General features: G+C 41.7%; 1 protein-coding gene across 1 annotated transcript in view; it reads right to left on the bottom strand.

Annotated features, from left to right (window-relative positions):
• The window catches only part of CREBBP (CREB binding lysine acetyltransferase), a 128,091-nt gene that overhangs the window by 71,645 nt on the left and 31,394 nt on the right, over positions 1-25,052 (bottom strand). Inside the window, 1 exon segment of the mRNA XM_074322705.1 lies at positions 3,390-3,566. Coding sequence (XP_074178806.1) covers positions 3,390-3,566 — 177 coding nt within the window.

The following is a 25,052-nucleotide window of genomic DNA, read 5'->3' as shown; positions in this document are numbered from 1 at the left end:
GTGAATGGGCTGGTTCCACACCCACGTGTCACCATTAAGAATCAGGAGGGATAACTCGGCTGGGGAAGTCCCCCACCAGAGGAATGAGGGGTCCCTGCCCCAAACCAGACTTCCCAGCCCAAGGTCTCAGTGTCCGGGAGAGAAATCCCCATGACTTCTGGCTGTGAAAAGCAGCGGAGACTGTGGCTGAGTGAAACGAAGGGTGGCTGGAGTCCCAGGCACTGCTCTTAAAGGGCCCGTGCATGGACTTACTCACTGATGGACTCACTCGCTCTGAGCTCCAGTGCTAGGGCAGCAGCTCAAAAGGTGCCAGGGACAAACAGGGAGGAACTGAGTTGTCTGGCTTCAGGGGACGGCTAGAGGGTCAGCTTTCTCCCAGACGACGTGCTTGCAGAATTCATTGTTTCTTTGTTGAGCCCTCCCCCTATCCTAGCGTGCAGAAGCAGGTGGCCGCCATATCTGAGTCTCCATCAACCTAGCTAACACCGTTCACCCACTCCACCCAAATTTTGGGCACATCCAAGCTACTTCCAGTGGTTTTTCCATACAAACGTCCTATCTTGGCTCATGCTGTGGTCTTTCCTAAAATCTCAAAGGCTCATAAAATCCAAACAAGCAGCATCTGGCTTCACTGTGTCCCTTACCTCTTTCTGAGCAGCCCCAAGTCTGGCACTACCAAAAGCTGGCCCCAGTTGGCAGGTTGGCCTCTTGAGGCATCTCGAAGCCCAGCACGGTGGCAGCCATCTGCAGATTGCTTTGTGGCTCATGCCAGGTGGCCCCAGCAGGGCACAAACTACAGATGAACTTGGCCTGTGGCGGGGCCCCTCCCAGGAAACCCCAGGGCTGGCATGCCCGGTAGCCAGCTTCAGACCCAGCTGGAGCATCACCTAGCTGCCTTCAAGGACGACATACACAAAGGGCAGACTGGGCAGGCACCAGAGCCCTGCTAAAGCGAATGCTGCTCCACAATGTCAGCCCCTGCACCACAGCTCCTCCACTGTAGACATGGCTGGTCCTCACAACCAATCAGCCCGAGAGTCAGTCCCTCACACTGACACGCAAACAGCAACCAAGGCTCAACCACAACAGGCGGGCACACACAACCCACACAAGGGACACACCTGGAACACTGGCTCAGGTAATGAGGGAGACTGTGCCATGGGCTCCCCAGGACACCTACTACATAAGGCCATGCTACTAAGACCAGGAGACATAGCAGCCCTACCTAATACATAGAAACAAAAACAGGGAGGCAGCCAAAATGGGAAGACAAAGAAACATGTCCCAAATGAAAGAACAGAACAAAGCTCCAGAAAAAGAACTAATCAAAATAGACACAAGCAATCTATTAAACGCAGAATTCAGAACATTGGTTATAAGGCTGCTCAATGATCTCAGGGAGAACTTCAACAAAGAGACAGGAAACATAAAAATGGAGATAGAAAACATAAAAAAGAACTAGTCAGAAATAAAGAATACAATAACTGAAATGAAGAATACATTAGAGGGAATCAATAGTAGATGAGATGAAGCAGAGAATCGAATCAGTGATTTAGAAGACAAGGTAGCAGAAAACACCCAATCAGAACTGCAAAAAAGAAAAACAAAATCCAAAAAAATGAGGAGTTTAAGGGGACTCTGGGACAACATCAAATACAGCAACATTTGCATCCTAGGGATACCAGAAAGAGGAGAGAGAGAGCAAGGAGTTGAAAACCTATTAGAAGAAATAATGATGGAAAACTTCCCTACCCTGGTGAAGGACATAAATATACAAGCCCAAGAAGCACAGAGAGTCCCAAACAAGATGAACCCCAAAAAGGCCAATACCAAGACATATCAAAATTAAAATGCCAAAAGTTAAACACAAAGAAAGAATCTTAAAAGCAGCAAAAGAAAAGCAGTTAGTTACGTACAAGGGAGCTCCTATAAGATGATCAGCTGATTTCTCAACAGAAACCTTGCAGGCCAGAAGGGATTGGCAGGAAATATTCAAAGTGATGAAAAGTAAGGACCTTCAACCAGCAAAGCTATCATTCAGAATTGACAAAGAGCTTCCTAGGTAAGAAAAAGCTAAAGGAGTTCATCACCATCAGACCAGTATTACAAGGAATCTTACAGGGACTTCTTTAAGACACACACACACAAAAACAATAAAAAAAATATGAATAATAAAATGGCAATAACTACATACCTACCAACAGTTACTTTCAATGTAAATGGATTAAATACTCCAATCAAAAGATAGGGGGCTGAATGGATAACAAGACCCTTACATATGCTGCCTACACGAGACTAACTTCAGGTAGGAAGACACACACAGACTGAAGTAAGGGGATGGAAAAAGATACTTCATGAAAATGGAAACAAAAAAGCTGGGGTAGCGATACTTTTATCAGACAAAATAGACTTTAAACCAAAGGCTATAACAGGAAACAAAGAAGGACCCAGAAGTAACCCCACTTCTGGGTATTTATCCAAAGAAACCCAAACGCTACTTTGAGGGGAAGCGTGCACCCATATGTTCATTGCAGTATTATTTAATAAGCCGAGATGTGGAGGCAGCCTACGTGTGTCCCTGAACGGATGAATGGATAAAAAGGAGGTGGTATATATACACAATGGAATATTAGCTGTAAAAGAAGAACGAAATCTTGCCATCTGAGACAACATGGATGGACCTAGAGGGTGCTGTGCTGAGTACAGTAAGTCAGACATCGAGAGACGAATGTCATATGATTTCACTTGTAAGTGGAAATCTAAAGAACAAAATAAACAAACAAATGAAACAGAGACAAACTCATAAATACAGAGAACATTTTGATGGTTGCTAGATGGGAGGGGAGGTGGGTGGGTGGGTTAAAAACGGGCAGGAATTAAGAAGTACAAATCGGTTGTTACATAATAGTCATGGGGATGTAGGGTCTAGCATAAGGAATATAGTCAATAATATTTTAATAACTATGTATAATGTCAGATGGGTACTAGATCCATCGGGGTGATAGATGTGAGGGTTTTGGGGGCAGGTGAAAAAAGTGAAGGGATTAAAAATAAAAATTGGTATTTCTGAAAGAGTCATGGGGATGTAGTCAATATGGTAATAACTATGTATAGTGTCAGGTGGGTACTAGTCAAGGGGATCACTTCGTAAATTATATAAATGTCTAACCACTATGCTGTACATCTGAAAGTAATATAAAATAATACCAAATGTCAAAAACAGAATCTATTGATTTAAAAAACAACTTTAATCTTTAAAATTTAAAAAAAAAAGAAACGAGTTATTTTCCTATCACCTAAGACACACTTTTAGGTGCAGACCTTCACTGTCAAATGATAAAATCCACACAGCAAAGCACCGACAACCCTGAGAGTCAAGGACAACTTACCATGTTTGGCACATTGGTGACTGAAGCATTCTTGATGTCTGCAGGAAAAGGAGGCAAACTAGTGACCACGTTCTGCTTGCTGGGTAACTGGGGGTTCACTCCAGGGGCTCCCATTGGCTGCCCTCCAGTTTGACTAAAGGGTTGTCCAAAGGGACTTGTGTTACCAGTCATTCCCATCTGAAACAAAAAGAGGCAACATCAGCTGTTGGGACAATCACACATAAAAGGCAGGCCTCAGAAATGCTCCCTCTGACCCACTGAAGCAAAAATCGTTATTTCCTTATTTCCTGGGAAAGCTTCACAGCAATTATACATTAAAGGCTCATTCTACACACTGAGGCAGAAGACGAACGAAGCTGCTCCCAACAGCTACACCTATTTGCTGCTCCTAAACATCACTCCAAGAGCCAGCGCATTCCCTCAGCCACACTCCTCAGCCAATTCTCCCAGGACCTTACAAAAATCAGTGGCACCAACACATTACAAAAATCATTTGGAAACAAAACCTTCCAGAGTCACTGACAAAGGGGAGCTCCTTCAGCTTGATCCTGAATTACTCTGCAAGTAATTAGTTTCTTTCAGGTTTCCCCATCAGATTTAAACTAAGTCTCCATTAGTTCAAAATGCACAGTAGAAATATTGACAAAGAAACAATATAATGTCTGGGATTTGCTTCAAAATAACCTACTAATGAGGCAAGCGGTAGTAAAAGGAAAGAGGCCTAGGTGACAAGTGACAGGCATTGTCACAACGGGGGAGTTGTTTTATTTCCCTCTAATGTTATACATGTTTGAAATTTTTGATAATTTTTTTAATTAGAGAAATAAAACATATAGTAGATAAAGGCGAGAGCAGGAAGGAGGAACCCTCACCTATGCCTCTACAAGCCAGGGCCTGTGGCGAATCATGCAATTCTCCTCCAGGCGACAGACCCAGGCTGGATTCCCTAGGGACACCTCAGCTCCAACCTCCACTGGAGTGAATTTGGGAACTCCCTAACTGATATCCTGATGCTCACCTGCCCCTTCCGGAGGAACAGAGACTAATCATTAAGAAGCTGGCTTTTCTTATCACCAGCCTTCGCTCTTTCACAAAGTTATTAGCATTCCACTAGCTCACTATAGTTTTCTGGGTCTTGGTGCGTTTGACGTTTGGAAACAGGGAGGAAAGGGTCCTCCCAGCGAAGACTTCTTAGGGCAGGGAGTTCCCGTTGAAGAAATCGTGGCTGGGTTCTCTCCACAGCCTCTTAAGGTCACTGCCACTCCAGCCCATTCAGCCCGATTAACTTACATTCTTAGTATAAGCGTCAAACCTCACCTGTGTCTTGAACAAGACGAATTGCATTACACATATTTCTTTCAGCTCTAAAATTCTAGGTTGCAAACAAATCAATGCTCAACTGACCCTTTCCTGCTGAAATGTCCATGTGAAAACACAAATAAAACCAAACTAAGTGTAACCGAAAAGATCTTGTTCTGTGCATTTCCACATGCACAGGTGGTTTCCACATGTAGCCCTCATAGCTGACATTTCTCACCTTTTTGAAAGTGAATATATTCTAGCTGCCACTTCTGCCCTATTTGCTTTACTTGAGTAAATGGAAACACATTTAAATTCAACTTAAAATCAAATTCAACTTAAAATCAAGTTCAACGTAAAACAGAAACAAATTCTTCCAAAAGCCCACTAATTATACTCAGCTTAATCAAGGCAAGATACTGGTAGTTCGGTTAACTCTAAACATAAACGGCATTCCTGATTGTCAACTAGGTTCAGTTGTTTTCTGGAACTCAGACCTGAAGCAAGACTCTGTGTTTTTAGAAAGTATTACATTAAATTAACTCCTTGTAACAATTACTTCTCTCAGAATTTCTGTTTCATAGCATAAAATCAAACTTCTAAAACCTTTTTCTTAGAAAGAGGCCCAAGAATTTGGGGGGGGGAGATGTAGTTACGATTTCCATTTCTTAAATTTCATTTTAAATTTCTCTACTAGGACCACATATTCAGAAGACACACATCCATTCAGGTTTCCCGTTATCTGAAAGTAGCATCTTCCTACGAAAACTTTCATGAGCCCAAGTGGCCTAGAGTGAGAAAGCAATTACCATTAACTTACATGAAAAAAATTTTGAGCATTCCCAATCCCCCCAAAATAACCTACCAAGTAACACATAAAACCTAAAGTAACACTAACATAGTAAAAGCAGGAATGATACGATAAATACACACCATGCTTTACACACCCACCAATCCCCTCGAGAAACAGACTTTCCATTTTATCCTTTACTGGATGCCCACTAAAAGGGACCACCTGGCTACTAGCAGAACCAGCAATAATTCTGGTAGCTTTCTAGATTCTTGTTCTCTGCATGTGTGTAAATAGTACAAATGGTGGATGCGGGCAAGTTCCATGCACACACAATGTGTTTATTTCATTCACCACAGTCAAAATGCTTAATTACATCCAGTTTTACGGGAAACTTAACACCCTCACGAGCTCCCTTAGGCTTTTCTGATATTTTTTAGGAGACACAGCTTGCTAATGGATGAACAACATAAATCGGGAGAAAGCCCAGATGCTCACAGACACAATTCAAAGCTACAGCAGCTGGATGCTGAGATGCAGAGTGCGGTTCCTGACGAAGGAGCTTGGCAGGGCCGCTCTCATAGTTCGGGGTGTGTGCTGCCTCTATAACGCTCGCTGGAGAACAAACTCTGAAAGCTATTTACACTTTTCACTTTTTTCGTAGAAGTGAAAATCCTCTTTGGATTTCTTTCAGTTAGTGAAACAGGCACTAATGTAGGTCTTTCATAAAAGCAAAGTGACATAACGTGAACAAAAAGTGGGGGATACCTGTACTCACCTGCTGTGAGCCAAGCCGGTTATGTGTGGAGGCAATTTTCCTACTAGGCATGGAGTTCACGCCTTATAACCACCAATTTGACAAACAAGAAAACCCAGGTCACTGTGGAAGTTTCTAGCATCAACAAACCACAGTGGATGACAGCTGGGGTGGGAAGGAGAAGTAACTTGTCCTTCCAGCCACACCAACAGGCCAAGGTAGTCGCCCCTTGAGTATAGAGGGAAATACATACCAAGGGACCGAAGGGCTCCCAAAGGGATCCTGTGGGTCTCAAAGTTCGCCCGTTTCAGAACACCTATTTCTAAAATATTGTCAGTATTTTTGACGACATCTGTATGATCATCTTGCAGGGTGAAAATGGAGCGGGTGTGTGTGGTCTCTCTGGTCCACTGGGTACTACTTGCCTGGCGCACTTCTGGGCAAAGCACTTTCTTCTAACTGGCTGAACCAAGTGCTATGGAGTGTGCTGTGGCACTCTGATTTCATCAGGAAACTTTTCTGGCCTTTTCTTTTCTTTCCTTCCAATAGTGAAGGAAACCATCTCAACATGGTCTTGATCCTCATGGGACAAGAACCAGGGTAAAGTCAAAGTCAAAGACCACAGAGGGCAGGCAAGGAACATCCAGCTCTCGGAGGGCTGATCACACGTTTAAGAACCAGGAAAACAATCCCTTCCTCAACCTACGACAACAAACACACTCCGGAGATGAACCACAGCGAGTCCAGGCTACGGGTCAGCGGGCAGGGCTCAGGGCTCCTGGTCCAGGGCCAGCCCCAGCCTCTCCTTAACCAGTCCGACTTAACGGGGAAGACCAAACAACAGTCCTCCAACAGGCCACCGCTGCCCAGCTCCCAAGTAGGGTCCCAAACCATCTCCTGGCAGACCCTGGGAGAACCAGAAGGTTGTTCTCCAGTCCTGGCCTGCAGTTTGGGTAAAAACCACTCACTTCCAGAGACCTCTAGATTTCTGAATTCCTGTGTTACAACTACTGTCCTTTGATCAGCCTGAACATTGCCAAGTTGAGGCTAACACATATTTTTAGCATCAATGCTCATAACAAGTCATATCAAGAAGTCTAATCCAATTAATAAAAGTCTACATATTTCTCCTAATTTCCTGACAGTTACTTGAGAACAATGTAATAAACTTGGTTTTCTTTTCAACTGAAGTTTATCAGGATTTGGTTTACGGTTGCCTGAGAACCACCATGTAATCTTTTGAATAAAATTCAAAAAATAGAACAGCAGAAATAAGCAACTGTTAAGTTGATAGTAAATTTGTCTGAAATATGAAATTGAAGCCTATACAATGAATATTTACATTCTGCCTCATTCAGCAATAAACCCATACATGTTAAAATTTCCTCTTCCTCTACTCTTCCAGAGCCCCTTTAAATGTTTAACTCAAGTTCAAGCTCAGAAAACGGGAAAAGTGAACTATATTAAGTACCTAAGAAGGCAAGCTCTCCTATAATGAAATCTAAATTAAAGATAGCCTTACAGATTTATCACGTTTCCCCATGAAAAAGCATTCTTGTATCCAAGTGTATCAATCAATCGTTTGAGAACCTTAGTCTATTGTCTGTATCTATCATTTCAACAAGAGAATGAAGACATTAGAGTCCCGATGAACAAGGAAAGAAAATAGGTAAGAAAGAAAAAAAGTACTAGGACCAGATGTGGAGGCCTACCCCACTCCACCCCAAGGATGGGGATGAAGTACTAGCCTTAGCATGACTGACATGCGAGCTGATGAGGAAACCTCTTTAGAGTTTAGTTTAAAAAACAAACAAAAAAAAGGGAACATGGCCTACATTAGCCTTTATTACTGAAACAAAGCGTCTGGGGCAAATTCCAGTGACAACACCTGGTCCATCAATCAAAAACTACTGAAGTCGTGAGCTGTCTGGCAAGTAGGTGAGTGACATCTATCCACAGAAGAAGATGATGCTTCTTTCTACTTGACAGACATACCATGGAAAGTACAAAAAACTACATGACTCTATGGCACTGTCACATTAACACTTATGACAGTCCACACTGAATCTGTCTTGGACACGAAACCAGGATCAAACTTACCTTCCTGGACCACACGTTTCCTGTGCCCCTGGACCCCGGAACACAGGGGGTGTTTAGTTAGTTCTTGGGGAAGGAATGAAACAAATGAACTGTAAGAGCCCCTGGAACAACAGAAACCCCTACACTGGCCCTGAAGGTAGAGGCGACTAAGGAACTCTGGGCGTCACCGTAGCCAGGCACAAATGAGGGTCACCATCGGCAGGAGAGGGGACTAGGAGAGGCAGTAGTACCGGTCTCCTGTCTATCTTTTAAACGTCCATTACGAGGACTTTCGCTACTAGTTGGAGTGGACAGGCAGTTTTACAGGATGACGATAAGTTTTTGTCCCCTCGCAGCATATATAGGAGTCTGGTCTGGCTGTAAAACAAGTCCTCTGTGCTACATCCACGGGGCCAGCAAACCGTTGGGCTCTGGTATAAGGTCCCAGACGTGCCCCAACCCAGAGCTTCCCAACAGGTGTGCTGAAACACCGACCCATCAGACGCAGTGGTCACCTCTGGCTGCCAACAGCCTCCTCTGCTGACCTCAGTGTGTGGGACAAATATTTTCATTTTCGACTGTCATGATATGACAACTATCAATATATTAATAAGAAAACAAGCTTAGGGCTCCCAAAGAACAGGAAGATTCTCTCCACTAACCCGCAGAATATCTCTACCACTCACCTAAGTCACCTCATCAAATAAGGTAGTAAACTGAAAACCAAAGAACTAACTAGGATTTAAGCAGAAATGATAATGACATTGAAAGGTTTAGACCAAATTAAAAGGCGATAAGAATGGAAATGTAAGCCTCATCGAAATGTAAGTTTACTCCCCAGAATAGGTTTCTACAGCAGTAACAAGCCAAGTGCCCATTTGCTTGCTCCTCTGCAGTCAGGGCCACGGTAGGTGTAACTCCTCTCCCACGACCAGCAGCCCCAACTCCCCGGGGATGAGGCATGGGCAGTCCATGGAGTGTGTGCGCTGGGGGTCGGGGGGTGGGCGGTTTAGGTGGTTATGCCTGTCCATATTTTGTGTGATGCGCATTTTTGAGAGAAAAGATCCAGTATTAGATTTTCAAAGGGGGTCCTAAGATCCCCTGAAGATTAAGAATGGCTGCCCTTGGGGAAGCAACCCCCGCCCCACACCCCCCCCTCACAACTCTAAGGGAAGGGCAAGCGCTCCCCAATCTCACACCCCCCTGTTACCTATGGGCCTTTTCCAGTACACAGTTTCCCGTCTAAGGACGTCAACCACTCATGTAAACAGCCATCCTCACAATGCACTCTCCCCAGTATTATGTCCAAATGTCTCTTGAAATGTACGCTGACGAGAAGGATCAGATCACAGCCATTTATGAGCTAAAAGCCTGATGGGGACACACGGTGTGACCAGAGGAGAATATCTGGCAGAAGAGGGAAAGAAAGGGTGTACAGGACCGAGGACAGCCAGAAACACGCTTCCACTTCATGGCTTTACTTAGTCGGCCAGGCCTTCAGTAACGCTTTAAGTGGCAACAAATGCTGAGTTTGATGTGGTTTTGATGAGACCACTAAAGACATTGTTTTTTCACAAGCTGGATTCTTCAGCAGTTTTCCTCACACCTTGATAAACACTTAAAAACCACACCACACAGCAGAGCCATCAGAGGAAGTACTGCGGGGGAGCCCGGGTGTTACTGATACTGGTCAGAAAACAGAGAAAGGAAATAAAACACACCTTCAGCAATAAGCTTAGTAGGGACAATTGGACAGGACAGAATTTTCAGCTGGAAGGGTCTCAGAGAGTTTCTGGTTTAAAACATAACCCTTCGTGGATGAGGAAAGGGTGGCCCAGAGAGCTAAGGAACACAGCAAATCAGCGGGAGAAGTCCCCGCGAGGTGAGGCTTTCCCGTCCCAGTCCGAGGCCGAACCCTGCGCCATGAGGCTTGTCACTCCCTTGAGAAGCAGAACCGTGACTCCTCCAAGCACACCTAGATTTGCGCACACGTGGCGCCTGGACAGAGACAGGCTCGGTCCATAAACAGGTGCTAACGCCTGTTTTGGAAAAAAACAAAACAAAAATTTTATTGGAACACAGCCACCAAGAGATTTCATTCAGAGGTAGTAAGTGCTGTGGTTAAGCGTGTGGACTCTGGGAATACTCATCTGGTCTGAGGGTGTCTCTGCCTCTTGCTACACAGATATGTGACTTGGGGCAATTTAAACCTCTCTGTGCCTTGGTTTTGTTACCTATAAAATGGAGATAACAGCACCTCATCTGTGGCTGTGTGAGGATTAAACAACTTCATATACACGAAGCACCAAGAAGAGTAACTGAGATACAGTAAGTGGAAACGGTGTTGGCTAGTATTTATTATTATTTGGCTTTGGGAAGAATCATTTTATACTAGATATAATATCTTTCATTAAGTATGCTTAAAGTAATTAATAAAATGATGAACATTTTCCCAGAGGCTATGTGCTTGCGAGGAGTGGTTCAAACAGGTAGGATCAGAGGCAGAGCCAGCTGGAATTACTGGCATTTGATTAGGAGACATTTTCAAGGAACATAAAATAAACTTTATAACAAAAACAATCCTGTGCATTTATTAGTTGTAGAAATATTTTTAATAGACAATCATTTTCAAATTGTCCTATTAGATCACAAATATTCCCAAGTATTCACTCTAGATTGTTTTCCAGCTTTAAACACAATACCTAGATTATTCATTTCAAACTTAAAATACATCATAAGCATTAACTAACATGTGATCAAAATACCCTAGCCTAACCTTCCTGGGTTAAAACTGAAATGAAAACATAGAGGAATCAAACAAGAAAGTACATTCCCACAAAAAGAAATTGTTGCAATTCCCACTTGTAAGTGGGCCATGACATAGCAACAAATGTTCCATTTTATGTGGCTTTGACCTAACCCAACATGTTTATTAAAAATGAAGTTTTTAGCATCTTCCTCCACATGTTGGTATACACATAAAACCACAAATTCATAAAAGGTGTGTAAAAACAACACAATATAGTACACACACCAGGAGCAAAATTTGCCAAATAATTTGAGAGCCAGAAAGACTCATTCTTTTCAATGACATGAAGAACCAGAACTAACCCAGAGTATGGCCATATCATTTGTAAGGCCCAGAGCATTTTCTCTTGGCAACCTACTAATGTTGGGAGAAAGCCAAGAAAAGCAGTTTTCATGGAAAGACATGGCTGTATGCAGTTGTCTGCTATCACCCACTTGCTCTTGGAATGCTTCCAGTACCTCAACTTGGCGAAGAAAGAGTAAGTAGAAATATGCAACAGATACAGCGCCACAGACATCACCTGGTCATTCAGTCACCTGATGTAAGAGACTGGGCTGGAGACCATAGAAACATGAGAAGCCCACCTCTCACTAGACTCAACTCTTACAACGTCAACTTGGAGAACGCAGGGAAGCACACAGCTCCCAAGTCTGAACGTGTATTTCCCTCAGACTGACACATCACAACTGGGAGATGGGTGAAAGCACTCAGCAACTCTCATGCTTCCCTTGGATGGTATCTGACCAGAATGTGGCTCAGAAGGTAGGGTGGAAACTCCTAAAGGGAAGGTGACAGGACAGATCATTGCTGAGGCCTCCGAAATAGTGCCTTATTTGTATTCACCCAATTGCTCTAGAAACTTCTAGTAACAAAATCAGTACCCTAACACTGTTGGCATAGCTGGGTGGGTCACATCAGTAAGAGACACCAACTCTCCAACGTGCAGTCTGCATTAATTCACAAGCAAAAGCACCAGGCCAAGGTCAGTAGGGAAAATGTTTATAATCCTGGTTTTGCCACTATTCAGACATGTGACTGGGACAAACCTCTTGTCCCTTCTAGGTCTTCCTCATAGTTCTCCTCAGCTGCAAAACATGAAGCATTTAACGACCACTAGGTGATCTGTAAAGTTCCTCTGATCCTAAAAACTGATGAAGTTTTTTATTTTAAACAAGTAGTGCTTGAGTCACATGAGGTTGGTTCTCCTGGAAGGTCCAGCTACTTGCAATGAGAGACAACTGGAGACTTGGACACTGCTCAGCCAAGTGCCTCACCAAGGCAATGCTCCCTGTGGGGTGGCCAGTGGCCTGACCAGGAGACCAGGGATTTTGTAGGGTGCTCCCTGCCACCCACAGTGCACAGGGCCCAGGCTTTCCATAGCGCTGCAGCCTCTAAGCCGTTTCCCAGAGTATGTCACAGACAGTACCGCTAAGGCAAGACGAAATAATCCAAGGGGACAGTGATGAAACTTAAATCGATTACTTCCCCTAACTCTTCCAAGTCCTAGTGTCTTTTTAGGTAGAGAAGCAGCCTCTTTAGGATTGAGTACTCCTTTCGAGTAAAGCAAAGCCAAGGAGAAAGAAGAAAGAGGAAAAGATGGTAAAAGAATAGGAGAGAAAAGAGAAAATGAAAAAAGCATTTTATTTTATAAAGAGTGAATTTTTATAAAGACAAATTTTACACAGGTAATGCAGGAATTCAGGGGAAGGAGAGGTAAAGCTGAGACTGCAAAGAAGACTTCAGGGAAGAAAACCTATGATTATTTCTAGTAAAATTTAAAGTAGGAAGGAAGTTGACATTTCAAGAGAATTCTGCTTCTCCTCTACATCGGAGCAGGAAAACTGAACCAGCTCTTGACAGACAGGCTGTGAGCTTCACTCTGGGGACAGGAGACCAACACGTGGAGAGGAGCCCCAGGAAACAGGTGTGAGGACGCTAACTCACAGCTTCCTGCGGCCTCCTCCTAGCCAACCTCCTGGGTCTCAAGAACCGGACCAGAGGGAATAAAGCAAGGTCCTGTCCAGCTTATTAAATGCCATAAATCTCAAACTGTGAAACACACTCAACGACTTATCAGTGTTTCGAACACACGTGGCTGTACTTCTCACCAAAAATGGAGTTGTGTGAAATCCTAACAAAAATATACTCCGTGCAGTAAAATGTTCTTGGCCATCCCACTGGTAAGGAGGCAGGGCAGGAACAAGGCTTTGGGATGCCAAGAGCTACCTTAACCTCCACATATTCTGCACTTCGTTCTGAAAGATAAAGGTGAAAGCACGCAAGTGGCGGTGGTATTAAAACTAAAACAGTTATTTTACTGTAAAAGGTCACTTATTACTAACAAGGGCAAATGTTCCTTGTGCATTAAGATTTTTTAAAAGGATACAAAATGTATAACCCCCATAACTAACACTGTGTGTATGCACGGACACACAGACGCGCACGCACGCGCACACACCGCAAGAAAGAGAGAACACCAAAATATTATACTGGTAACTATAGAGGATTTACAGGTGATTTTCTTTTTCATATTTTCTGTATTCAAATTCTCCACACAGTACATTATTTTATCATAAAGAGGAAAAGTTGTTTTTTAAAGCCATTCTCTGCTCAAACATTCTGACTGCCCATAATGACAAGATGACCCACTGTTTGGCTGCACAGCTGTACTTAAAATATTAATTTAAGCTGTCACTGAATAAAACCAGGTAGATCAAACTGATTATGACTGCCAGAGATTACTCCCGGGTGGTAATTTAAATCCAATTCACCCTGGTTATAACATGGCTCTAAGTTGTCACACTTTGCTCTAATGTATTATACATGTGACCAGAAAAAAGGCTGAACGAGGGTCAGCCACTCAGCCATTTACACTATTATTTGTAGAGAAGGCTAAAAGGAGGGAAAAGAGAAGCAAATGTAGCCAACCACCAATCAACATATAAAAAGCTGTATGTGTCTCTAATAACTTCTGTTTATCAAACTGGAAATTGCATGGCTGACTCCTGGTACAATAAAGGCACAATTATCCTGCTCTCTACTCTGGCTCATAGTTCAGGCAGCAAGGAATACCATTTCATCCCAAACTATCTGGTGGTACCTGAGCTTTCTATAGAGAGCAACAAGCAAGAGAGCAGATCATGAGGAATTTACCAGAATATGCTTAGCGCCCAGATGATGAGGTGCATTGATAATTGGTAAGTACCTATGTTAAGGACAGATCTTTCCCAGCAAGGAGACGCCCCAGCAGCCCAACTCTCCCTGCAGCCTATGTGCCTCCCAGCTCCCTCTCAGCTCTTAGCAATGGTGCTCTGACGTCTGGGACAGTGGAAGCTGAAAAGGCTGTGACAATACACATGCTACCAACCATGAGGACAATGTCTACTAAGTGTCCTCCAGGAGGGCGAGACGGGGGGTGGGAGGCACACGGCGCACAGGGCCACGTCCTCCCACGCCTGAGGTACGAGACACGAGCGACAAGGAAACCAGATGTGCACTGTCAGCAGGTGGCACCAACACAAACTGCTAAATGCGAGTCTGAAAGGGACAAATGGCTCAAGGGGTCAAAGCTCAGCTGGTCTTGAGAAGCAAGCTAAACACTAACAGTAATATTCACTGTGGTGGGGGTTACTCTGCACCCTCCCCATGAACGAGAATATGGTAAGACGCCTCAGAAAGAGGTTTGGGTATCCACCAGGCCTAGAGAAGTTATTCTATCTCTACTCAAATATCCACAACGCTAGGTAGGACTCCCCGAGCAGCCATCTGGCTGGGAGGTGACTGACAGATCTCAGGTATAATTAAATGAACACCAAGACTGGAGAGCGCAGGAGTAAGCTGGTCATTAACGCTGCTGATCACTCATAAAAGGCAAGCACCGTCGCAGAGAGCATCACTTGCAACGTGGACAGACAGGAGCGAAAGCTGCCATGGTCTCTCCAATCAGGTCCGGACAGACTGACCGACCCACGAGTCAGAGCCTCCAGTCTTCCAGCCACGCCCACTCTGCACACCTGTCCTTCAATGGCCCACCTGCAGCTGCAGCACGCCCAGGCCCAGCCACACCCTGACAGCTCAGTTCTGTAGTAACTCTCCGAGCAAAATGTACCAGGTTTGCCGGGGAGAAAACAGCTCTGCGCCCTCCCCTCGGTCTGTCCCTTATCTCTGTGCCCCAGGGCTTCCCTCCGTCCCCGTCAATATGGCTGCTCCTCGCTGAGATCATACGCCCCTGAACGCAGCCCGCACAGAGGGCTGCGCGCACTTCCTGTTCCCAACTGAAATGAAATGGCACATAGGAAAACACTCTGAAAACCACAAAGCACTGTGCAATCTTGAGGTGGCTTTGAGATCGCTTTCCAAAAATAGAGCATAGGAAACCTCTACCATCAGGATTCTTTAAAGCGAATAGATTTTCTGCAATACTGAAAACAGGCATGCATTCTAACTATACCAATACACAGTCAATAATTCTAATACGATGTCTGAAGCTGGCGTTTCCCCGTATTATCTATTTCTTGCCTTGTTCTAGAAAAGATTTAAGATGGCTTATTTTCCAGTTCATTCTTCATATACTTGGCAGAAAAACATGAAGTGAGTAATACGGCTCATTATTGAGGGCATGAAGCTTTCACTTGGTAAATAACAAAGCAACCACTGCAATCACATTACTTCAGATCATGCAGTATTTTTCATAAGCCACAAACCAAAGTGCCACATTCTTATCCTAAAATATACAACAACATGCACAGATGTACATATACACAACTATGGCCTTGGAATTACGACACACTGGTAACTATACAACCCAATGCACCTCCTGAATAGAAAATGTCATCAATTCACAGCTGAGACGAGGTGCTGAGTAGAGCGCTCCACACACCTGCCTCATTAGCACATTCAGGAAAGGTGCTCACGTCCCCAGCAGACAACCAAAAAAACAAAAAAGAAATTTTTGCAGAATGCGTTTTACCAAGCAAATCAAAGATGATCCAAGAAGATACTTGGGGGAAACTCCTTTTGTGAGCCAGTACATCTTTATTTTAAAAAATCACTAAGACAAAACTCCCGTTTCTGAGATTCAGCCACATCTGTTATTTGAACCTCTTGTAAGAGGCAAAGTTCCCAGTGTCATGTTTACCTTCAAAAGAATGCACAATAGAGAAAATTGTAATAGAAAAAAAAATACAAGGAACAATTTAAAAAGTCATGAATAGAAGTTATAAATTAATTAAAACTATACATATTTATGTTAATACCACATTTCTTTAAAAGGCAAGATGAATATGTCATCATGTATAAGATATTTAAGATTTTTAATCTGTTAAATTTGATTTCATTTATTTAAGAAACTATGAAGGAGGCAGCCGGATGGCTCAGTTGGTTAGAGTGCGAGCTCTGAACAACACGGTTGCCGGTTCGATTCCCACATGGGCCAGTGAGCTGCGCCCTCCACAACTAGACTGAAGACAACGAGCTGCCGCTGAGCTGCCGGAGGGGGCGGCCGGATGGCTCCGTTGGTTAGAGCAGGAGCTCTCAACAATGAGGTTGCCGTTCAATTCCCACAGTGGGGTGATGTCATGTTTATGACACACACCTCGATATGTGACAAAAATGACACTTTATCAGCATGGTTTTTCTTCAATAACCCCAGAGCCCCCAGTCTTATCATGAGAAAAACATCAGATCCCAATAGTGGGCATCCTAAAGACACCTAACCAGTACTCCTCAGAACTGTCACGGTCATCAAAAACAAGGAAAGTCCGAGAAAGTATCCCAGCCAAGAGGAGCCTAAGGAGACCTAACAGTAAATGTAATGCGGTGTCCTGGATGGTATTCTACAACAGAGAGGACTTTAGACAGATTTCTCCTAGAGTTCAGTTAATAATAATGTATCAATATTGGTTCATTAATTGTGACAAATGTACTATATATACTAAAGTAAGGTAATAATTAGGGGAAACTGTGTGGGGGTGGGGTGTGGGGTGGCAGGGAGATATGGGAACCCTCTGTACTATCTTCCAATTTTTCTGTAAATCTAAGACTATCCTAAAAAAGAAGTCTACTTTAAAAATGGAGAAAAACTATGAAGAAAATTTGATAAATATTAATATGTGTCAATTCTGACTAATGGAAACATAGGTGGTGATTATATTGTTCTTTTGTGTGGTTTGAAAATAAACCCAGAAAGTCACACACCAAACTTTTCTTTGCTATAGTAGTATAGCGTATATATAAAAAAATTTATGCATCAAGATCACTTTAAAAAATCACATTTAAAGAAATTATAATTATGCTGGCCTCCTGCGTGTGAGGTAAACACACAATTTCACTAGCCAGAAAAGTGACTTCTTTATGGGTCTTGCAAACCTGCTTGGCTGAATTACTATTTCAGACTGAGAGCCACAGCCCAATCAGACCACAGGCACAGTATATACATGGGTGGTGTGTTTCTAGAAAGGTGTAAGCAGTAAATCCTTCCAAGCAATGAAAAATACTCCTGGGAAATTAGACTCACTCTCCAAGTTACCTTTTCTATACATGTCACAGATGGGGGTTAAACCTGATCCGTACGCAGAAAATTTGCTATTATACACTTCCCCACCATATTTTGAATCTTGCTGTATATATATTACAGATAAAATGGTGTAGTAGAAAAAGTACAGACTTTGGAGTCAGACACAGACGGTTGTAAGTCAGAGCCTGCCACTTTCTAACAGGGGTCATCTTGAATAGTTTCCTAGGAGGCAGGAAAGTGGCTCAGAATATTTTATTCCATGTGGTGGCCCCTACCTCACAGGATTATAAACACAAGGTGAAGCAAGATCGTGTTGCAGACCAAGCAAGCAGCACCGTGCCCAGTACAATGGGCACCCGGAAATGTCACTCTTTGCCTGCTCTTACTGTAACTCGGGAAGAGTAAAATTGTTATAATTGTTCATAACAAGATCATACTGAAATTTTATATAATTCTGGAAAATGCTAAAAGTATTGCACAGGAATCAACATAAAAAACCTGAATATTTTAACTAGGTGACAGGTGGACAGTAAATTACTGTCTACAGTAAATGTAACTCTTCCCAAAATACTGCAGAAACATTTTGCAGAAGTCAATCCTTTAAGTCATGCTCTGGACCCATTTACATAGAGAATGTTAGGTTTAGCACTTCCCAACTTTCTACATTGAACAATGAAGAAATAACAGAGATCACTTCTAAAGTGTGACCTATCCAGTCACCAACGGGCCCCAATATACACCCTAATGTAAGCTCACGTCATCAAAACGGACATCTTCCAGAGTCCAGAGCACAGCTACCGTACCCCTTACAGCTGGTTAGAAAAGCCCATCCAGCGCCCCACTTCCAAGACCTCCCCAATCAGAATTTGGATTTTAACAAGATCCCCAGGAGAGTTTCTAAAATTTAGAAAGCACTATCCAAATCTGTGCTAAAGTCTGAGAGAGAGAGAGAGAGAGAGAGAGAGAAATTGATGAATTGGCTGGACTTGAGAACAGTTTCTAAAATGTCTGTATTGGTAAGAAAGCACCCAGAGGAATACAAAGAGCAGAGGCTTCAGACAGACCCAGGCTTTGAATATTGGGCAGCCATCTCCCAACTGTGACCCTACGTGTAATATTTGATTTCTGAGAGCCAAACTTTTCACCTGTCGAGTAGTTCCTGGGTGACGTTAAAGCCTGGATACAATGATGTTTCCAAACTTCCTCACAATCCGCAGCTGTCTCCTGCCACACAAGTGGAAGCCTGTCCCGTTAGCCCATCTGAGGCTGCCGCACTTGCCGTGGTGGGGGCTGGCCTAAGGGTCAGGATCACAGTTTCAAAACGCCCACCTCCAGAAATTCTATTTGTTGGAATCAGGCAAATTTCCCAAGCAAGAAACCACAGGCACCAAATAACGAACTGCAGAGATCCACAGGCAACAGAGAGCAGGACCACGGAAGAGTCGGAAAGAGGCTTAAAGACAATGGAACGGATTCCAGGGGGGGCAGAGTGCTGGAGACACAGAAGTTCTGACCCATCAGAAATTCAAGACCTTGCTAAACATCCCAGGAACTGAGCTAAAACCCCAAAAAGACCATGCATGAGGAGCAAGGCTACTCAAGACCTGTCTTAAGAATGTTTAATAAAACCTTGAAAGGATCAGACTGATTTGTGAACCAATCATCTGCCAAAACAAAACCCAAATTCTGTCAAGGAAGACAACAGAATTAATATTCAACAACATAGTCACAATATTCACTACACAGTCACAAATGACCGAACATGCAAGAGGCAGAAAAATGTGACCCATAACCAGGGATTATATATTTAAATAAACAAAAACTGCAAATGAAACAAGCACAGAGATGACAGAGATGTTGGAATTAGCCTTCAAAGGAAGGGCATGAAAGAAACAGTACATAGAAGGGACAAATAGAAAACAAACAGCAAGACGGGAGACCTAAATCCAACTATATCAACATTTAACATAAATAAATTAAAAGACTAAGATTGTCAGAATAAATTAAAAACAAGTTCCAACTATATGCTCTTTACAAGAAACAGTTTAAATACAGAGGGCGCCAAAAAAGTGTATACACATTTTAAGAAAGGAAAAAAACTGTATTGAAATTGTAATACTCAATATACACCAATAACAAAAGAATACAAGTCACGTTTGACTTCTGCAATTACAGGAGGTGCTCAAAGTGGTTACCATCGGCGTCCAGACACTTCTGATGACGGCGAACTACTGCTTCAGCAATGCTGACCAAAGTGTTCACTTGTATCGCTGCGCATGCCATTTCAATTTCTTCCCGAAGCACCGTCAGCGTAGCCGGTTTTTCTACAGTACACCACATCCTTTAAGGTGCCCCATAGGTAGAAGTCAAGGGGTGTTAAGTTGGAGGTTCTAGAGCATACTCACACCTCCACTGCCGTATTTCCACAATGTTCTCAAATTTCAAATACCTCTTCATAATGGTCTTGAGCTCCTCAAAAGACAACTGTGCTTCCGCCATCTTCTTTGACTGCCCTGCCTGTCGCAGGGTGACACTAGCATTCATTTGATTAATGCCATCTTTTGAGCGAACATCATACTCCACATTGCTACAAAATTCAATTCAACTTAGAAAGTAATACATGGATAGCATCTCTTAAAATGTGTATACATTTTTTTGGCACCCCCAGTATAAAGACACAGACAAGAGGGTAAAAAAGATATACTTTGAAAATATTAATCATAAGAAAGTAGCAGTGGCTAGGTTACTGAGACAAAGATTTCAAGATAAGGAATATTAATAGGAATAAAGAGGAATATTTGGAATGATAAAAGGCCCAATTCATCAGGAAGACATAATAAGCCAAAATGTATATTCACCAAATGAAAGGGTTTCAAAACACATGAAATAAGCAGTCAGATTTCATTCTGACTAAAAAACCCCCCACAAATCTATAAATATAGTTGGATATTTTAATACTCTTCTCTCAGTAATTGATAGATGAGACAAAAAAACACTGAGGCTATAACTGATTTGAACACAATCGGCCAACTTACCCTGACATTTGCAAAACACTACACCCTCCAACTGTAAGATGCACGTTCTCTTTGAGAGTATGTAGAACATTCATCAAGACAGACCATGTGCTGGGTCATAAAACTAGTCTCAAATTTCAAAGGACAAAGAATCATACAGAGCATGTTCTCTAACCACAATGGAATTAAAAATCAACAACAAAATAATATCAGTAAAACTCCCAACTATTTAAAAATTAAGCAACACACTTCTACATAAAAACATGAGTCAAAGAAGAAATCCTAAGTAAAATATAAAAATATTTTGAACTAAATAATAAAACAAAACATATCAAAATCTGTGGGATGCAGTACAGAGCAATATTTAGGGAGGAATTTATTGTTCAAAAGTTAATACTGGGCAAGTCCAAAATCAATGATCAAAGCGCATCCCCCAGAGGCCAGAAAAAGCAAAGAAAACCCAAAATAAATAGAAGAAAGAAAATAACAAAGGTAGAATCAATGATATAGAAAACAAGAAAAAACTGACAAATCAAAAGCTGGTTGCTTGAAAATAGCAATCAAGTTGACAAAGCCCTACCTGGGCTGATCAGGAAAAAAACAAGAGGTCAAATAAACACAAATCATAAATATCAGACTGAAAGAGGGGACACTGGACAGTCTACAGGCATTAAAAGGGAATTAGGGGACTATTATGAACATCTTCATGCCAAATAAATTTAAAAACTTAGATCAATTCCTTGAAACCACAAATTACCAAAATTAACACAAGAAGACATGAAAAATTCAATAGCCTATACCTATTAAACTAACTGAATCATAATTAAAACTTTCCCACAAGGAAAATTCCAGACCCAGACGGTTTTACTGGTGAATTTTATCAAACATTTAAGGCATAAATAATGCTAACCGTAGACAAACTTTCAGAAAAGAAGCAAAGAAGGAACAATTCCCAAGTAATTTTACGAAGCCAATATACTCTTGATATCAAAACTAAATAAGGACATTGTAAGAAAATATAGACCTACGTCCCTCATGAATACAGATGAGTATGTCATGAACAATGTTTTAATAAATCAGATCCAGTAACATATAAAAAGGATAATACATTAAGATCAAGTGCGGTTAACCCAGAAATGCCGGGCTGGTTCAACATTCAGAAGGATGTATTTCACCACGTTAAAAGAATAAAGAAAACCATCTCACTAGATGCAGAAAAAGTATTTGAAAAAATTCAGCAATCATTTATGATCAAAAGACTCACCAACCTAGGACCTTCCTCAGTCTGATGAAGGATACCTTTAAAAGCCTTTAACTTAATAGTAAACAACTGAATGTTTCTTCCACAGATCAAGAATAAGACAAGGGATGTATGCTCTCACCCCTTTTATTAAATATTGTACTGGAGATCTCAGGCAAAGCAGTAAAGCCAGAAAAATAAAAGGCCTACAGATTACAAAGGAAGAAGTAAAACTATCTTTATTCAAAGACAAAATGACTTGCAATATATGGTGATAGAAGGAGAACTGACTCTGGGTGGTGAACACACAATGTGACATATAGATGATGTAGTACAGAATTGTACACCTGAAATCTATGTAACTTTACTAACAATTGTCACCCCAATAAACTTTAATAATAAGACAACATGATCTAAAAAACTCTAAGGCATCTATCAAATAACTAACAGAACTAATAAGTGAGTTTAACAAGGTTACAAGATATAATGTTAATACAGAAAAATCAATTCTATTTGTCCATACCTGCAACAAAGAAGTCAAACAGTGATACAAAAATCTAGAAATTAAACAAATAAAAATGTGAAACTAAGCAACTTTAATACTTCCTATATAAAGCTAAAGAAATGGACACATGGATCAATGGAATAGACTAGAACAGGGTAGCAAACTTTTTCTGTAAAGGGTCAGTTAGTAAATAGTTCAGTCTTAGGCGACCTATGTTTTCCATTCCCAATTCTTTCATTTGCTTCTTAGTTTATTTTTAATCAACCCTTTAAAATTATAATAACCATTCTTAAGCTGTGGGCCACATCAAAATAGTCCACAGATCAGATCTGGCCCATAGGCTTGCCGATTCCTAGACTCTCCAGTCCAGAAACAGACCTCTCCTCACTCAGTCAATTCCATTCCTAGTTATTTATCCAACAGAAATGAAAATGTGTATGTCCTCACAAAAACCTGCACAAAAATGATCACAGAAACTTTATTCTTAATAGCTCCACAGCAGAAACCACCACAATGTCCATGAATAGGAGACTGGATAAACAAACCATGGCATATTTACACAATCAAATACTATTTAGCAATAAAAAGAACTAGTGATTCAGGCAACACGGATGAATCTCAAAAACGAGCTGCATGCAAAAGCAGCATTGCAAAAAAAAGCACATTACTACGTGGTTCCATTTATATGAAGTTTGAGAACAGGTAAAATTCATCCGTGGTGAAGGAAATCAGTAGTCACTCCCAGGATGGGGGTGAAAGGACAGGAAAAGGGAGAAACACAAAGGAATCTTCTGGGGTAATGAAATGCCCTGTATCTTGATAGGGGTGTGGGTTATACTTGCACAAGTTTTGACAAATGAATCAAACTAACACTTATAAGATCTGTGCATTTCACCATCAGTGATAAAATGCAAACAATAAAATATTTTAAAAATTAAAACATGTAGGTCTTTAACTCCAGATAGTTGACCTTTAGTTGGAAAGTAACCAGAAAGACTGATGGTAAAAGTATTGCTCTTCAAAGTAGTCAGCAGGAAGACTTAGCAAATCAAAGTATTCAGTGTTGCTATTATGTAAAACATTCATTCAGTTTGTTACAGAAAATAATCAGTTACAAAGTTAACTGGAAGAAAGAAATACAACTCCAACTTTGACTATAAAGACACATAATTACAGATAAAAGACTGGTAGTAAAAACATCAAAAACTTAACACTAGCAACTGTGTAACAGAATTATGTACCGGTGCTGTGGTATCCTCTAGATTTGCAAATTTTGTAAAATAAGCATAAACTTTTTATTATTAGAAAATGTTCTCTGAAAACATTAGGAAAGCAGTCTCACTATCACTTCAAATGTTCTGTGATTATCTCATATCCTTTAAGAAAGCACCTCGCCAACTAACTAATCTTCTCTAAGTTTTTCAGTAAACGCAGGCACTGTGCTAAGAACTATACATACGCCAGCTCATGTAAGCAGCACAATTCTGTGAGAGAGATTATTATCCCCCCTTTAATCTGCACAAGTCCCAAAGGCAGGTACTACTAGTATCCGCATGACAAATACAAAAAACCCTAAGACCCAGAATGGTGATGTCATTTTCTCAGGGCTTAATGATTAGTGGAGCCTGGCTCTGAACTGAGGCAGCTTACTCCAGCCCAAACTCTGCTTTGAAGCACTTAGCTGCACTGTATTCTGAGGAAGGCAGTCTGGGCTGCTGCGGATGCTACTACTCATTTTATATATTTATATGTGTATATACACATATATGTGTGTGTGTGTGTGTGTGTGTGTGTGTGTGTATATATATATATATATATATATATATATATATATATATCAATCTCATTCATTAAAAAGTTTTAGAAAGAAATAAATTCACGGATAATTATCATGGGAAGTTAGGCACATCCTGAATCACATATTCTGAAGGACAACTATGATCACCTTCCATTAAAGTCACGATAAGACTAAGTCAGCAGAAGACTGCTTAGTATTTCTGTCAAAAACCTGTCTACAGAGCTATATGCACCTCACAGTACACAGTATTAATTCTATGGAATGACCATTTTTTCATTGTGATCTTTTTCAAAAGGCCAAATTAAGGTTTACTTAATATAAAATTCCCTTATTTTCTGTGCATTATTTTAAGGATCAGATAAGATACATTACATGAAAAAGAGGAAAGCATCAGACAAATGTACAGTATTGTTTTTCTTGCTATTAAATACTAGAAATTCCCAATTATCATTCCAAAATAGGGAAAGTGGATGAGTCCTTTATTCCTTTACCAGCTCTAACTCTCCACTGACTATATTCTGGCTAATCCATTTCTTCAGTATACAGGTTCTCAGAGGGGGGCTGGTCCCTAACCAGCACAAATAGGGTCACCTGGGACTGGCAAGGAATGCAAAGTCTCGGGACCCACCCCAAACCTGCTGAATCAGGAACTCTGGGGAGGGCCCCAGCATTCTGAGTTAACAAGCCTGCAGTGATTCTGCTGGACACTCAAGTCTGAGAACCACTGCTTTATCCTCCGAGACCAAAATGTTGGTTGACTGGGTCCAAGAGGTCTGGATCAAAATTAAAATCTTTACCCCTCAGGGAGAGGCCCAGGCAAAGGCAAGCTCTGTGATTTCTGACCACTTTCTAAAAAGG

The sequence above is a fragment of the Rhinolophus sinicus genome, linkage group LG18 (assembly GCF_036562045.2).
Source record: "Rhinolophus sinicus isolate RSC01 linkage group LG18, ASM3656204v1, whole genome shotgun sequence".
In the NCBI taxonomy this organism is placed as follows: Eukaryota; Metazoa; Chordata; class Mammalia; order Chiroptera; family Rhinolophidae; genus Rhinolophus; species Rhinolophus sinicus.
Note: the sequence above shows the minus strand (reverse complement) of the source record. Positions and strands in the feature narration are given on the sequence as shown.